The following is a 17,168-nucleotide window of genomic DNA, read 5'->3' as shown; positions in this document are numbered from 1 at the left end:
TGGTGGTGCTATGCTAGCCATGAGCAGTGGGGTTTTGCTGGGCAGTTTCCTATCAAATTCCATGGTTTTAAGCTGTAGTGCAGAATTGCAGGCCAGTAACAGCCCCAAGGATCTGTTGTGATTTTGATTGATTCATAGAGTTTGGTTGTTATCATCAAATGGAATGGCCCCATGTGCTATTTGTATGGGCTGCTCAGATGTCAAACACCCTTTTGGTGATTCATGCGCAGCATCTTTTTGTTTTTGAATTGATTCAGTTAGAGCCAGTTTCTTTCTAACTTCTTCTTACTTTGTTTCTTTCTTTTCTTGTCTCTTTTTTTTTTTTTTTTCTTTTTTCTTTTTTCTTTTTTTATAATTAGCTAAGTGCAGATGATGTCCAATGTTAATGGTCAATCTATGCATTAGTGGCTAGCTGTTGCCGTCTGCTCGAGATAATTGCAAACGAAATTACAACTCTTTAAATAAGGAGTCTTGAACACGAGACCTCCCCTGTGGGCCCCAAATCACATGGGTCACCCACCCCAAGTGTGCCCCTGCATTAATCGCCCCCGGTGAGGAGTCTCGAACACGAGACCTTCCGCTCTAATACCAATTTGATGCAGGATAATTAACCACTTGCTCTAAAAGCTCGAACTGTTAGAATATGGCGAATTAATCTCTTTATCTCATAGCTCAGGCTCCACATCTCATGGGTTAGGACCTCGGCTAAACCTCCCTCGTGGGCTCGTGGGCCCCAAATCACATGGGCCACCTACCCCAAGTGTGTCCCCGCATCCCATGAGCTACCCCACTTGAGCCTGGTGTGAAATGTCCCTGCATTAATCACCCCCGGTGAGGAGTTTCGAACACGAGACCTCCCTTGTGGGCCCCAAATCACATGAGTCACCCACCCCGAGTGTGTCCCCACATCCCACGAGCTACCCCACTCGATCCCGATGTGAAAATGCCCCTACTTTATATTCCTACTAGACTTCATAGCTTTTGGCTAAAAATAGTAAGTGTCCAATTTGGCCCAACCACGTTATTCTCCTAACTTGGAAAGGACTTCTCCATATGTTGCTTCGGCTAGATTCATGTTCTTGCTTGGGCAAGATCAGGTCCAAGCCCTTTTCATGTTGAGCACGACTTCTACAACTCAAATGATCAAAAGTTATACTCATATTAAAATTTACTATTTACGGTAAAAATGAAATTAAACGGGACTTTTGACCGTCGATCTGATTGAATCTTGCAAATCTGCTGTGGGTAATCCAACGTAGTGGTTTGGTTGGCTTAACTAGGTTCTCCTACCTCAAAATCATACATAGTATGTCGAAAAACTCGCCCAGGTTTGCGAGATGCGAGATACGACTGTTTTAAGGTTCTGATGGTCCAGATCATTTCCACCTCCGATCAGGCCTTCTTTGGTCCATCTTTGCCATGAAAGTCTGCGACCCGCTCTACACCATATACACGGGCAGCATGTGGAATTAGGTACCAACATGGGGACAGAAATGCTCATTCCTATGCATATGGTCATTTTACTATTAAACCCAACTGCTGTGACTGCCAGTGACCAACTCCAAATAATAATGTAGCTGCCAGTGGCCAACTAACAATAACAAGTCATAAGTAGTGGTGGATGATTCAAAACAACTCAATCTCACATTTGTTTGCTCTGCTTGTCTGATTTTTCTGTGAAAATTCTATATGGCCGACTTCCATGGTGATTGGAGCAGATTGATCTGGAAGAGATCTTGACTTCTCAAGGACCCATTTGAGTCCAATCATGAACTGTTTGTGATGAATATATAGAGCTTTGCCACACTCAGTTCAGCTCACATCAAAGCTATCTTTCTATTCTTTATTATTCCAGTACAAGCGTACATTTGCGTGCCTTTGACAGAATTCACGCAGCAAGTTTTCAAGAGGGCTGCTTGCATATAACATCTAGTTTCTCTGACTACCTCAATCAAGAAATAGTTCAGAATTCTCAGATGTACTGAAGAACATGAAACAATTTATGTGATTGATGGGTTTTTTTTTTTTTTTTTTAAGGAAACAAAATGATAACTCTCTCAACCTGTCAAGCTTAGTAATGAAAAACTCAAAAGTAGAACCTCCCCAATGTATTTGTCTGAATAACTTCCAACCATAGTTCTAAATCTTGTTGACTTGACTTGAAACTCGTGATATTTCTGCATGAAATTGGAATTTTCCGGTGACTCGGCCTGGCCACATGGAAATTTGTTGAGTTGACCCACTAACTCGGTCAACTCGATTCACTCTGACTCAGTATGTGTCAATCATCTTGTCAGAAGTCTTTTTTAATTAAAAGGAAAAAAAGATTACTTATGCTCGATTCAAACGTGCAACCTCTTTAACATGGACTTGGGTGATTGGGTAGTGACCCCTCCTGGACTGACCTCGTCACAGGAAAAGCTCTGTTGCCCACACCATGATATATGTGTTTTATTTATGATGTCCATCCATTTTGTCATCTCATTTTATAACAGGAGTTGAAAATAATACAGATCCAAATCTCAGGTGGACCACACCACAGGAAGTAGTGGCAGTTGAATATCCACAGTTAAAATCTTCGTGGGAGACATAAAAGTTTTGGATCAAGCTGATATTTATGTTTTCCCTTCAACCAGTTTTGTCCCTTTAGCATGAGAAGTTTTTTTTTTAAAATCGTGGGTGTCAATCACCACTGTCTCTGCAGTGTGGTCCACCTGAGATTTGGCTGTCTCACTTTTGGGCGTGAGCTAGCAAAATGAATGGGCATCATGAATAAAATACATGCATCATGATGGGGCTCACAGAACACTGACCTTAGTACTATAGGGGTCACTACCAAATCTTACTACCCCACAATTGGTGTCCAAATCTAGCAACGCAATGAACGGTTGGTATGTTGATGTGCTACAAGCTGTGGGGCCAACATCATGTATTTGTCTTATATCCATACGGCCTATATCTTTTTCCAGTTCATTTCATGGCATGAACTCAAAATTAAATATACCCTAAACCTTTCCAAAGCCCTGTTTGTTTGTCATCCAACTTCTTGATAAGGTCACTCGTATCTCTGTGAAGGGAAAGCACAAATATCAGCCCTTTTTAAAATTTTAATGGTCGGCGTTCAATGATTACTGTTTCCCATTGTGTGGTCCACTTGAGCCTCGGATCAGTTTCTTTTGAGTTCATGCCCAAAAATAAGGGGGGCAAAATAGATGGACGGTTTGGATATAAAAGACATGCATCACATTAGGTCCCACTACACGCAACACGCGGACACACTAAGGTAGGTGTCACCTGGTGTCCGGCCAGATGGGAAGCGGATTACATACCCAATAACCTGGTAGGATATAACGTAGAGAGTAAACTTTGTGGTGGGGCATAAAGTCGGTTGGGTTGGGTTGGTGCTAAACCCTAGCCCAACTTAAGGTTCCTATACATTAACCCTAACCTAACCTCAGGTTGGGAATTCTCAACCCAAGCCCAACCCAAGCAGGCTCTGTAAGACCCGAGGTCCCGAAATCTGGTTCGAACACTGGATAGCCGTTGGTTGTGGGGCCAGTAAGCTCGGTCGGGTGGATATATACTAATATCTTAGTTATTATATTAGTCTATTATATTTCAACACGTATTATTTTTTGCACCTATGATTTTATAAATTGTATGTGTCATTATTTATTATAAAAAACTTCATTTTTTCTAAACAAATAAGTTAAAATATATATTTGGGAGGGAGAAATCCAGCAAATCTTGTTAGCTTGAGTCATTAGAAATGGCATGGACCAATAAGACCCAATAACATTAGAATTTCTTATTCCTTCAATACTGATTACCCACACTCAATTATAATTTATAACTTATATATCCATCAGGCTTGAATTGGGCCGGGCAACTCGAGACCTTAACCTACACCTAACCCCACTTTTATTGGATAGTGTTTATATAGCTTAAGCTTAGACCAAATCCGATACATGCCCAACCCGAACCCAATGTCGGGTAGGTCGGGTTGAACCCGCCCAACTTTCAGCCCACCTTTGTGGGCCCACCATGGATGTACGTGTTTTATCCATACCGTCCATCCATTTTTTAAAAATAATTTTAGGGCAAAACCTTAAAATTGAAGCATATCTAAAGTTCAAGTGGGCCATGCCATAAGAAAACGTATGGTAAATGAAATCCACCGTTGAAACCTTTCCAGGAATCACCGTGATGGACGGAGTGATTTTTCACGGTCATCTATGTAGGCCCCACATAGTTTCCGACCACAGGAATTACATGTTGCACCCTTCCTCTTCTCTCAAAAATCTTCGATTTCATAAAATGTCGTCGAGAAGAGCTGCCGCTGCCGCTGCCGCTGCTCAAAAGGGTAAAACTCTCTCCTCTCCAGCTTCTATGGAAATTACCATTTCTGCCCCTGATTCTAAAATCACAGAGAACAAGATCCCTACTCCCGTCAAATTCAACCATTTGGTGAATGATCTATCCAATTCGATTCGAGCCGGTGCTTTTGTGAGGTTAGAGGATGCAGTGGGCCTCTTCAATCGTATGGTCCGCACGCAGCCTCTGCCTTCAATCCAGACATTTAGTAACCTGTTAGCTACGATTGCCAGAATGAGACACTATTCAACTGTAATTTCTATGCATCGAGAAATGAATCGGTTAGGGATCCCATCCGATATCTATACTTGGAGCATTCTTCTCAATTGTTTCTGTCGCTTTAATGGTGTCAGTTTCGGTTTCGCTGTTCTCAGCAACATCCTGAAACGTGGCCATGAGCCGAATGTCGTGACTCTGACTACTTTTATTAAGGGGTTTTGTATGGAAGGGCGGATTGGGGAAGCGAGTAGTTTTTTTCTGAAGACGGTAGAAATGGGATATCCTTATAATGTGGTGTCATTCGGGATACTAATCGACGGTCTTTGCAAGTCGGGGAACACCGGAATGGCTCTTGGGTTGCTTCGGGAAATGGAGAAGGGTGTGGGTAAATGTAGGCCTAACCTTACAGTTTATACCTCAATCATCGACAGTCTAAGCAAAGATGGGCTCACAAAAGAGGCGCTTAACCTCTTCTCAGAAATGGTCGGTAAAGGGATTCTACCGAATGTTTTCACTTACAATTCTTTAATTCATGGACTATGCAATTTAGGGCAGTGGAAAGAAGCAATGAGTCTGTTCGAGGAAATGTTGGTTGGAGGAATCTCGCCTGATGTCACAACTTTCACCATACTAGTGAATGCTCTTTGCGAAGAAGGAATGGTTAAAGAAGCCCATGGATTGCTAGAATTGATGACCCAGAGAGGTGTGGAGCCTGATGTAATCACATATAGTGCATTGATAAATGGCTACTGTTTTATTGGCCAAATGGATGCCGCCTTAAAGATATTTGATTACATGGTGTGTAAAGGTCATAAGCCTAATGTCGTGACTTATGCCATGTTAATCAACGGCTATTGCAAGAAGCAGATGGTAGATGAGGCTATGTGGCTTTTCCGAGAAATGCCTTGCAAAGGATTGAAGCCTGATGTTGCTACTTATAACACTCTTATAGGTGGGCTATACTGGGTTAGGAGAATTGTGGCTGCACAAGAGCTCTTCAATGAGATGCAAGCTCATGGACAATGTCCGAATCTCATCACATACACCATTTTGATGGATGGGCTGTGTAAAAGTGATCATCCTGTCGAGGCAATGAAACTACTTAATGAGATGCAAATTAGAGGAATTCAACCAAATAATAAAGTTATTGGTGTCCTTATCAATGGGATGTGCGAAGCTAGGGAACTTAAATATGCGAAGGAGCTTTTCAGTTGGGCCTTTACGAAGGGCTTGGGGAATAATGTTAGGACATATAACGCCTTAATCAATGGGCTCTGTAAAGAAGGGCTTTTGGAGGAAGCTAATGGATTGTTCTTGCAAATGGAAGAGAAGGGTTTCCAACCAGACAGTGTCACCTTCAATGCTTTAATTAGGGGCTTTCTACAAAAGAATGAGACCCTCAGGGCAATGCAACTTCTCGGGGAAATGCTAAAAGACATTTTTCTGTGGATGCATCCACCGCAACTATGTTAGTGGGCTTGCTCACAGAGGACGAAAAAGGTCAAGAATACCTGGGAATGCTTCATAAATTTGTGCCCTAGGGCCACAAAGAGGTGATTTGGTGAATGTCGATTCAACATCAACTCTCTCTCTCTCTTTGTCTCTCTCTCTCTCAAGCTGTAACGACCCATACCATAATTGTAACAATGGTATCTATTCTGACCACCATTACCATTAGGGAATACCTTGCTTGTAAGAGGTTGATACACATTCAACTCCTCCCATGTTCCTTTGAGTTTCTAATAATATTCACCTAGCGATTTATCTCCTTGTTGGAAAGCAAAAAACCTCTTCAAATAATTGGTGTGGATTGAGTGATGTTTTTATTTTTATTTTATTTTTATGAATACATCTCTCATGGATAGAGTTGTACACTAGTCGAGTTAGCTCAGTCATCTCACTCGACTCGACTCGGTAAAGCTCAACTCGCCTTAGTTCGAATTTGGATTCGGACTGAGTCGAGTTGGTTTTTAGAGGTTGAAAAAATTTCAAGTTGAGTTCGAGCTTGCCCGAGCTCGACTCGACTCAGATCGAACCTCAACTCGAATCGACTCAGATCGAATTGGCTCAATGACTCGGTTATTTTGATATTGATGCTGCTCGCCAAGTGTTTGATGAAATGACTCAATGAACTATTGTTTCTGGTGCATACATTCTCCACAGGATCGGATGGTGGCGAGGAAGGAATGGATACGAAACAAATCATTACAAAAAAAATAAAAAATAAAATTTACATTATAAGACTGCCTTCATATCTTGATTTTGATGTTGCTCACTGAGTGTCTGATGAAATACTTGTAAAGTGTTGTCACTGTTTTACATTCTGTGTGAAATTGAAGGTGCACTCTATGTGCGAACTTGGCTCGAACTTGCTTGAGCTTTTGATTGAATCAAGCCAAGCTGGCCAGTTAGGCTCAAGAACCGAGCCGAGCCGAGTTCGAGCTGGGGTTAGCTACTGGCCGAGCCGAGCCAAGTTGTGCCAAGCTCATCTCGGTTCGACTCATTTACAACTATACTCATGGAGAATCCCAAACCTTATTTGCCATATCTAGAAACATCTTTTACAAACATTTCCAAACTATTCCACAAGCACGTCACAATCTGAGCATTGTCCTAAATCCATTCATCATATTTACTTCTTTTCATCCAATTTCTCCTATTGTTCCCCTTGGTTGTTAACACTTGTATAGATTTAGAATACTGGCCATTTAACTTGATAGTGGATATTTGAACCCTCAAAAAGTCATATGGATTTACGAACCTGATTTTTGCTTACTCTTCATATCCATTACAAATAGAGGCAATAAAAACTAGAAGAAATGGATGTACAATGCTTATAGAAGGATTAATGCTTCTGGAAACTTGAATGCTTCAGCCACACAATCCAACACAATGCATACACAATACAAGGTGCACCAATCAGCCCATACACCTTAACTAAATACTAGAAAGAACTGTGATCACGTACACATTACCACCACCATTCACACATAGGCCATTGAAGAGGCTAGTGCACTAGAAATAACCCTAAGTTTCTTAACAAGCCATTAGAACAAGAGGAGATGAAGGAAGGAAGAGAAGGTTTTTAATAGGTAAGGGAAAAGAAAGTGATTGGAACTTGATCGATTACCGCTCTAATACCATCTAGTTTGATGTAAGAGAGAAGAAAAAGTGGAAAAGGGAAGAGAGAGAATGGGAAAGGAAGAGAGAGCTATTGTTGGACGTCCCCCACCCTCTTGCTTATATTTACTCAAATCATAAAACAAAGTCTGTATTCAAATTTGGAACCTCACTTTCAAATTTTGGATAAACAAAGTGTTCACAGAAATCGGCTCTTGTATCAAAATGGTAGCAGAGATTGTTCTGTTGTTCGAATATTGTGAGAAAATTCATTTTGCTAGAATCTAAATAAGGAAGAAAAATCTGCAAATGGTGCCTAAAAATATTTGAATAGAGTAAAAAATGATAGAATTTTCGTAAAGTTGCAGAAGGAATCTCAGGAGTTGGTTATAGGTGTAGAGAAAGATAGCTCGAGCTCGTCGTTGATAGTGAATCAGGACGTCAAAGATGATGGAACACCATATCGAGCAATGGATGATAAATCGTTGTGTTGTAAGTCCCTCATTGGTGGGCAGAAAGGTGGGGGGAATAAAAGAGGAGTTGTTGATGCGTGGTAGTAATGATACCAATGTCAATCATGGCCGAAGCTTTCAACGGGCGTGGTTCTCTTTTGGGGGGGGGGGGGTGAAGACGCTTCGAACGAGAGGTCAAGCAATAAGAGTAGGGTACTTTTCTTGTGTTAATGAAGGAGAAGAGAATGGTGACATGTGGTGGTGATGTCACACAAAATAAAAGTGAAGTTTTGAAAGGAACTTTTAATGTGGGCCTCTCATTGCGTGTGGAAGGTGTCTCGCGAGTGGTTCTGTTAACACAACTGGGAGCCACATGTGTGGTTTGCTTCACATAGATGGGGGAAAGTAGTGACGACACATGCTTGAAATTAATATAACTATATGGTGGTTTGTCTCTCTTTTCTTTTTTTCTTTTATTATTTTATTTTATTTTTATTTTTTCGACTTCGAATTGCTAGGAGAAAGAGAATATCTTCAGGAGCAATCGAACGTTTCTATTTCGAAATTATTGGAGGATTAGATAGAGTTTGGAGAGTGCAATGGGGTTTACGTTAAGCTGTAGTAAGTTGAAAGTTCCGACCAAATGAGGATGATTTGTAACGGTACTCTGTCGTCATTGTTAGATCTATAGAAGCAAGAGGATGATGAAGAGGCATCGACATAGAGTTTGGCAATAGTTGATCTGGCAGTTTCTCATGAGGTGTAGAAGAAAGAGAGGAGCTCAACAAAGAGAAGGGAAAGCACAATTTCTCTATGAAGATAATAAGTTGGAACGTGCGTCATCTGGGGTGTCCGTAAAAGAGGGCACATATTAGGAATAATTGTAAACAATACAAGGCTTAGATAATAGCTTTCCAGGCAAGGTATTTCGTATAGGTAATGGTGGCCGTAACGGTCACCATCGTTACCAATATGGGCATTGGCCGTAACGGCCGATACGAGGGGCATAACGACCATTACGACCTCCGTAATGGTTGATTTTTTTTTTTTTTTGCCTGAAAAGTTCTGGAATAATATTTAAAAAATCTAGAATAATATAAATATTCCAAATATGTATTCTTTTTTCTTTCTTTTTTTGAACATGTTTATGGTAGTGTAGTAGTCTACTCTTTTGGCGAGAGTGTTGTATCTGGTTGTTTGGTGAATTTATGAACATGGTTACATGTCTCTAATATTTACACATCACAATCAAGCATTAGAACTATAAATTGAAAAAAGGCATAAATAACGTGTTTTTTGAAGAAAAAAAACCCTCGGAGCTTCTATTCACCTAAATCGCTTCAATCTATGATTTTAATCCTAAAAAATATGGTAAGAGTGGTGGAAATCTGCTGAAGAATAATCTAAGAAAGTTTTTAGAATGAGAAAAGTGAAAAAATGAATTTAAATAGAAAAAAGTTGTCATTTTTTTTTACCGTTATGGGGGTAATGGTTGTTATGCTCCATAATGGCCGTTATAGCCCCAAAAAAGCCAATTGCCCTGTTTCATCCCCGTATTGTGTAATGGTCATTGCCATTACGTATACGTATCGGCCTTTATGGCCATATCGTAATAAATACAGAGCACTTTACTTCCAGGAATCAAAGTTGCAGTCATATGATTAGAGAATAGTGGACTTGTTGTATAGGGGAAATTCAAAGGCTGGGTGGCGTAAAACACAAATTGTTCAATAGGTAGAATTTTAACTATCTAGAACTCAAAGTTGTGGTCAAAGGAGAATAGTTGGGAGGGGCATTTCTCCCTATTTCTACTATTAAAAGAGGTTTTATCAGGTTTTAAGTGGGTTTTTACAATTGTGTACAAGCCAAATAGACTGAGCTCATGACAATTATTTTGGACTAAATTGGATTCATGCCAGAGTAAACAATAGTCGCCATGGGTGGTGGGAGGAGACTTCAATGTTGTGAGATTCTCTTTTCAAGAATCAAGTGGCAGCCGTATAACCAGAAGCATGAGGAATTTCTCGAAATGGATAGTCTATAATAACATGGTAGATTTACCAATGGGCGAAGTAAAATTAACATGATTTAATGGTCAGACTAGGGCAGTTAAGTCGAAGCTGGATTGGTTTTTGCTCTCAACGGATTGGGTTGAAAAGTTTCCTTTAGTTTTTCAAAGAGTTTTGTTTAGGCCAGTATCCGATCACTGCCCGATCTTTTTAGAGATGAAAGATGAGGATTGGGGCCTGCGTCCTTTTATGTTCTAGCTTGCTTCCTTAGTTGTGTAGGGTTTCTTGGATAAGGTGAAAGTATGTGGGCCTTCTTTCTCAGTTTGGGGTGGGGTCGTTCTCTCTCTTTTCCAGAAATTAAATTTACTTAAGGGAAAGATAATAAAATTTTTTTTTTTTGGGGGAAAAAGAGGTTTTGAAGAACCGGAGGAGGAATCCTTGAAGAAATTCAGATGCATAACGTAAAAGAAGAGGGAGGTGAACTTTCGCATGGAGAAAATTCGTAGGGCGAAGTTCAATGCGAGCTTAGGAAGGAAGAAATCAAATGGGAACAATATTCTAGGACTCTTTGGTTAAAAGTGGGAGGCAAAAATATGAAATTCTTTCACGCAATGGCTAGCGTGCGAGCTCGGAACAACAAAATTAAAAGTGTGGTGGTTGAGGGGGAAAGGGTTGAAGGGAAAACAAGGGTATGCGCATCGATAGTAAAAATTTACAAGGAGCTTTTGTCTATGGAAGATTGGGAAAGACCGACACTTGATAATCTCCCTTTGGGTTCTATTTTGCGGGAGGCGGTAGAGTCTCTAGAGGAAGCTTTCAAAGTTAAGGACTTAGAGGCAACCATTTCGGATTTGGTGAGTGAAAAACCCCTTGTCCTGACAGCTATCCGATTGCATTTTATCATAAGTTTTGGGATCTATTAAAGGTGGATGTGATTGATTTTGTAAACGAATTTAAAAAAAAAAAAAGAAAAAAGAAAAAAGAGTATTAGCAGCGGACTTAGGGGCCACTTTTGTTTCATTGATCTAAAAAAACAGAAGGGGCGGAAAGCTTGAGGGATTTTATACCAATTAGTCTTTTGGGGAGCCCTAATAAGATTTTGGCCAAAATCCAAGCATCAAGGTTTCGAGTAGTCATAGGAGAAGTGATATCCAGGTCACAAGGGTCTTTGTAGATTAACATTAGATAGTGGATAGCGTGTTGATAGCTCATGAGTTATTGATTCTTGTAACATGAAAGGTATAAAGCGGTTATTTGCAAATTGGATATTAAAAAAGCTTATGATTACATGGATTTAGACTTTCTCTATCATATGTTGAGTCATTTGGGGTGCAGAGAGAAATGGCAATCGTGGATTCATGTTTGTGTTAAATCGGATTTTTTTTTTTTTAAAAATTATTCTGGTTAATGGTTCTCTAAAGTGCTCTTTCAAGTGTTAAAAGGGTTGTGTCAAGGAGATCCTTTGTTGCCATACTTGTTCGTGATAGTTATGGAGGTGTTGGGCAGGATGACCATCTTCCTCAGGGGATATCTGCTCCGAATCCATGGAGCTCTTTGGACTCCTAACAGAGCTTCCTCAAATTCACGAGGGATAAATAATTTCTAATAAATTCAAAACAACTTGATTGATGATAAAAAATGAAATTACCACTCTTTTAATAAAGAAGTCAAACGTAGGATAGAGTTTTAGACTTAGACTCCAACTCAAACACCCTAAAAAGGTGACCTATTATAAATAGTAAACTTGCTATCTATAGACGACCTCTATTCCTACTAGACCCCATGGTTTTTGGCTAAAAATAGCAAGTGTCCTATTCGGACCAACCACGTTATTCTCCTAATTTTTCTATGCCCTTTTCATGTTGGGCAGGACTTCTACAACTCAAATGATCAAAAGTTATACTCGAATTAAAACTTACTGTTTATAGTAAAAATGAAATTAAATGGGAATTTTAATCGTCGATCTGATTGAATCTTGCAAATCCGCCGTGGGTAACCCGGCATAGTGGGTTGGTTGGCTTAAGTTGGTTCTCTTACCTCAAAATCATATAATATGTCAAAAAACTCATCCAGGTTTGTGAGATACAACTGTTTTAAGGTTCTGACGGTCCGGGTCATTTCTGCCTCCAATCAGGCCTTTTTTGGTCCATCTTTGCCATGAAAGTGTTTGTGACCCGCTCTACATCATATACGCTGGCAGCATGTGGTATTAGGTGCCAGCACGGAGACGGAAATGCTCATTCGTATGCATATGGTCATTTTACCATTAAACCCAACCGTTGTGGCTGCCAGTGACCAACTCCTAATAATAACAAGTCATAGGTAGTGGCAGATTATTCAAAACAACTCAATCTCACATATGTTTGCTCTGCTTGTTTGATTTTTCTATGAAAATTCTGTATGGCCGACTTCGATGGTGATTGGAGCAGATTGATTTGGAAGAGATCTTGACATCTCAAGGACCCGTATGAGTCCAATCATGAACTGTTTGTGATGAATATATACAGCTTTGTCACTCAGTTTAGCTTACATCAAAGCCAGCTTTCTACTCATTTCATTATTCTTACATTTCTTGAGTGTTGCTCATTGGCTGATTTTATACAGAGAGATTTAAATCAATACGGATGTTAGTCCACTTCATAATGTAATGCTCGGGTTCTCGACGATGAAGAACTATCCTCGGGTTTTGAGAACCAGGGTGTTACAGTTGGTGTTGATGCATATAGAATGTGGCTTTTGGTTCAAGGATCCATCAAATGATTTGCAGCTTCTTCATTTTGACAATTAAGAGCTCTAATTGCCCTTTTGCAGGAGTTGGTCTTCTATTCTTAATATGCCCAGTTGGTTTGCTGTTCGCTATGGGCTTCTATCCTTCAATCCTTCCGCTCATGGGAGCGAATTTCGTGGTACTTTGCTTGTCATGAGCAGTGGGGTTTTGCTGGGCAGTATCCTATCAAATTCCAAGGTTTTTAAAGTTGTAGTGCAGAATTGCAGGCCAGTCACAGCACCATGGATCTGTTCTGATTCGATTGATTCATAGAATTTGGTTGTATAATGAGATGGGCTGGCCCCTTATGCTATTTGTATGGGCTGCTCAGATGTCAGACAGTCTTTCAGTGATTCATGGGTTCATTTTGTATTCAAATTGATGCAGGTGGAGCTGGTTTCTTTCTTCCTCTTCTCCTTCTTGCTTCTTCTTTTTTTATTGTTTTTTTTAGTAACTCAGCGCAGATGATGTCCAATGTGAAGGTTTATCTATGCATAAGCGGCTAGCTGTTGCTGTCTGCAATGGATGGTTTATTTTGCAGTGGATTCACTGATGGAGATCCGGTGCTGGCAGGTAGCAACTTGATTTTGGTCCAATTTTTTGTGCATTCGTGGCCTTCTGATGTTGGTATGGTCATGTATTGGATATGGGCAATTTGTCTAGCTTTGATTAATCAAAGTAGGTCACTTGTTTATGCATTGTCAGTTTGCAAACTTCATGTAAGAAGCTTTTCCGATGTCCTTGGTGTAGGTTTATATTCTGGGCTGGTAGCATGTGGAATTTGGTGCAAGCATGGGGAAGAAAAATACTCATTCTTACTATCATTTTACAATTAAACACAACTGCTGTGGCTGCCAGTGACTAACTCCTAGTTAACAAGTCAGAAGTAGTGATAGATGATTCAAAATGACTCAATCTCACATCTGTTTGCTCTGCCCATCTGATTGCTCTAGGGAACTCTGCTTGGCCCACTTCAATGGCGATTGGAGTAGATTGATCTCGAACAGATCCCAACTTCTCAAGCACCCTTATGAGTCCAATCATGAACTGTTCTTGATGAATGCATACAGCTTTGTGACTCAATTCAGCTCACATCTGTGCCAGCTTTGTATTGCTTTCATCATTTCTGATTTGAGCGTGCATTTGCATGCCTCCAACAGAATCTATGAAGCCTAACAGAAAAATTCCAAGCATGCTGCATGCATACAACAAAGTGCACCCTCCAACAGAATCCATGTAGCCTAACAGAAAAATTCCAAGCATATAACATCTAGTTTTTCTGACCACCTCAATTAAGAAAATAGTGAAGAACTCTTAGTGGTACCAAGGAACATGAAAGAATCTACATGCAATTGCTGTGTTCAAAATGGAATTAAACATCTAACAACTTTGACTAATTTCCAAATGATCCTTTTGATCACTAAATCATCCTTCTTTATCACTCAAAAGAATAATGATAACAGTTAACCATCACTCAAAAGAATAATGATAACAATTAATCACCATCTTCCACAGGCAGATGCTTTATTTATTTATTTTTAAGGTAACAAGATAATAACTTTCTCTCAACCTGTTGAGCTCAGTAGATGAAAAACTCAATGTAGAACCTCTCCAGTCTATTCTGTTTGAATGAATAACTTCCAACCACAGTTCTAAAACTTGCTGACTTGACTTGAAACTTGGCCGAGTCAACTTTACTTGGTATGATTTTTGCTGGAAACTCAAATCAGCCAATGACCTGGCCGAGTCACATGGAAACTTGATGAGTTGACTCACTTAATCAACTCAAATCATTCTGACTTACATGGAAACTCAAATCAGCCAATGACCTGGCCGAGTCACATGGAAACTTGATGAGTTGACTCACTTAATCAACTCAAATCATTCTGACTTACTTTGTATCACTCATCTTGTCAAAGTCTTTTTAATTAAAAGTAAAAAAAAAAAAGGATTATTAATGCCTAGAGCTGTACATGAGTCGAACCTAGTCGAGCTTAGCATGGCTCGGCTTGGCCAGCAGCCAACCCCAGCTTGAACTCGGCTCGGCTCTGCTCAGCTCAGTCCTCGAGCTTGACTAGCCAGCTCAGCTTAGTTCAGTCAGCAGCTCGGGCTAGTTTGAGCCGAGTTCAAGCTTGTGCGGGATTTTCTCAAATACATATATTGCATTTTCAATCTCCCACACTTCGAATACAAATCAGTAAAAGTGCTTTGTAGGTATTCTATTAAACACTCGGTGAACAACATCAAGATCAAGATATAAGTGTAGTCCTGCAATGTAATTTTTTTTTTTGTGGGGATTTGTTTATTCAATATTCATTTGAATACTCATTTCGAGATACTTTGATATGATGGCAATCCAAGAAATAACACTTCATTGAGGCATTTCATCAAACACTCGGCGAGCAACATCAAGATCAAAATGACTGAATCACCTAGCCGATTTAATCCGAGTTGGGGTTCAAACTGAGTCGAGTCAAGCTCAAGCAAGCTCGAAATATTTTCAAGCTTCAAAAATCAGCTTGACTTCGTCCAATCCAGTTTGGAGCCGAGGCAAGTCAAGCTTTTTTTAATCGAGTCAAGTGAGTTGACTGAGCTAACTCGACTCATGTATAGCTTTACTAATGCCAAATTGAATCATGCAACCTCTTTAACATGAACTTCGATTTAGTAGTGCCCCTTAGGATCCACCTCAATGCAAACTATGTTGGCCCTACCATGATGTATGTGTTTTATCCATGCCATCAATTTGTTTTCTCAACTCATTTTAGGGCATGAGCTAAAAAAATGAGGCTGACCAAATCTCAGGTGAACCATACCACTGGAAGAGTGGTGGTAGAACTCCCACCATCAAAAACTTCATGGGGCCCACAAAAGTTTTGGATCAAGTTGATATTTAATTTTTCCCTTCATCTAGATCTGTCTAACCTAGTCAACAAGTTGGATGGCAAATAAACATTATAGTGGGCCCTAAGAAGTTTTTAATGGTGGGCGATCAACCACCATTGTATCTTGTGGTGTTGTCCACCTTAGGTTTGGACCTGTCTCCTTTATTTATTTATTATGCCATCAAATGAGCAGTAAAAAATGAATGGACAATATGTATAAAACACATACATCATGGTGGGGTCGGGAGAGCTTTTTCCACATTTACCAACAGTGAACCGTTCCTGGAGGGGTCACTGCCCAATCCGAATCCCTTTAACATAATAATTTTCAAAGATGGGTGTCAATCACCATTGCTTCCTATGGGGTAGTCCACTTAAGATTTGGACGTCTCATTTTTTTATTTTTTTATTTTTTGGCATGAGCCAGCAAAATGGATGGACATGGGATAAAATACATGCATCATGGTGAGGCCCAAAGAGCTTTTTAAGAGCACCAACCACTACCGACCTCAGTACTGTGGGGTCACTACCAAATCCCAGTCCCTGGCAATCTGCGTCCCACACAGATTGTTTTCAAACAATCTATCCATTTTTTTCAGTTTATTTCATGGCCTGAACTCCCAAGAAGTAGACCGGAAGATCAAGTGAGCCACAACACAAGAATATGGGGTAATGATACCCACCGTTGAAACCTTTTTTAGTCCCTGGTTATTTGTCATCCAACCTGTTGATAAGGTCCCTCGTACCTGAGTAAAATCACAAATATCAGCATGATCCAAAACTTTAGAGGCCTCAAGAAGTTTTTAACCATGGGTGTTCAATCACCACTCTTTCCTATGATGTGCTCCACTTGAGCTTATGATCTGGTTCTTTTTTGAATTCATGCCCTAAAATGAGGGGGCAAAACGGATGAACAACTTGGATTGGGTGTCCATCTGCTTTTCCGAATCATTTGAGGGCAGATCCCAAAATTGAAGCATATGGAAGTTCAAGTAGACCATGCCAAGGAAACCGTGGAATAATGACATATACCGTTAAAACCTTCCATAGGCCACAACGATGTTTATTTGTTATTCAATATGTTAATAAGAAATAAACACAGATGAAGAGAAAATATAAATATCAACTTGATTTAAAACTTCATCGCCCCACAAAATTTTGAACGGTGGGTATTGAATTCCTATTTTTTCTGGTCCACTTTAGCTTTGGATATCCGTTCAATTCTAGACTCATTTTTAAAATGAGGACAGATTGGCTACTCCCCAGCCACCAGCCCGGTGGCTGATGGTCGGTGCTCTATGGGCCCCGCATGATGTACGTGTTTCATCCATTATGTTCATCC

The 17,168-nt window shown here is 40.1% G+C and overlaps 1 protein-coding gene across 1 annotated transcript; it reads left to right on the top strand.

Moving 5' to 3' along the window:
- Window positions 1-4,317: 4,317 nt before the first annotated feature.
- LOC131249700 (pentatricopeptide repeat-containing protein At1g63130, mitochondrial-like) lies at window positions 4,318-6,411 on the top strand. The gene has a single exon (XM_058250475.1). It carries the CDS (start codon window positions 4,318-4,320, stop codon window positions 6,064-6,066), a length of 1,749 nt encoding a protein of 582 aa, XP_058106458.1. The 3' UTR covers window positions 6,067-6,411.
- Window positions 6,412-17,168: the final 10,757 nt, after the last annotated feature.

This window comes from Magnolia sinica, chromosome 6, assembly GCF_029962835.1.
Source record: "Magnolia sinica isolate HGM2019 chromosome 6, MsV1, whole genome shotgun sequence".
Classification (NCBI taxonomy): Eukaryota; Viridiplantae; Streptophyta; class Magnoliopsida; order Magnoliales; family Magnoliaceae; genus Magnolia; species Magnolia sinica.
This window is presented reverse-complemented; position numbering and strand designations above follow the sequence as displayed.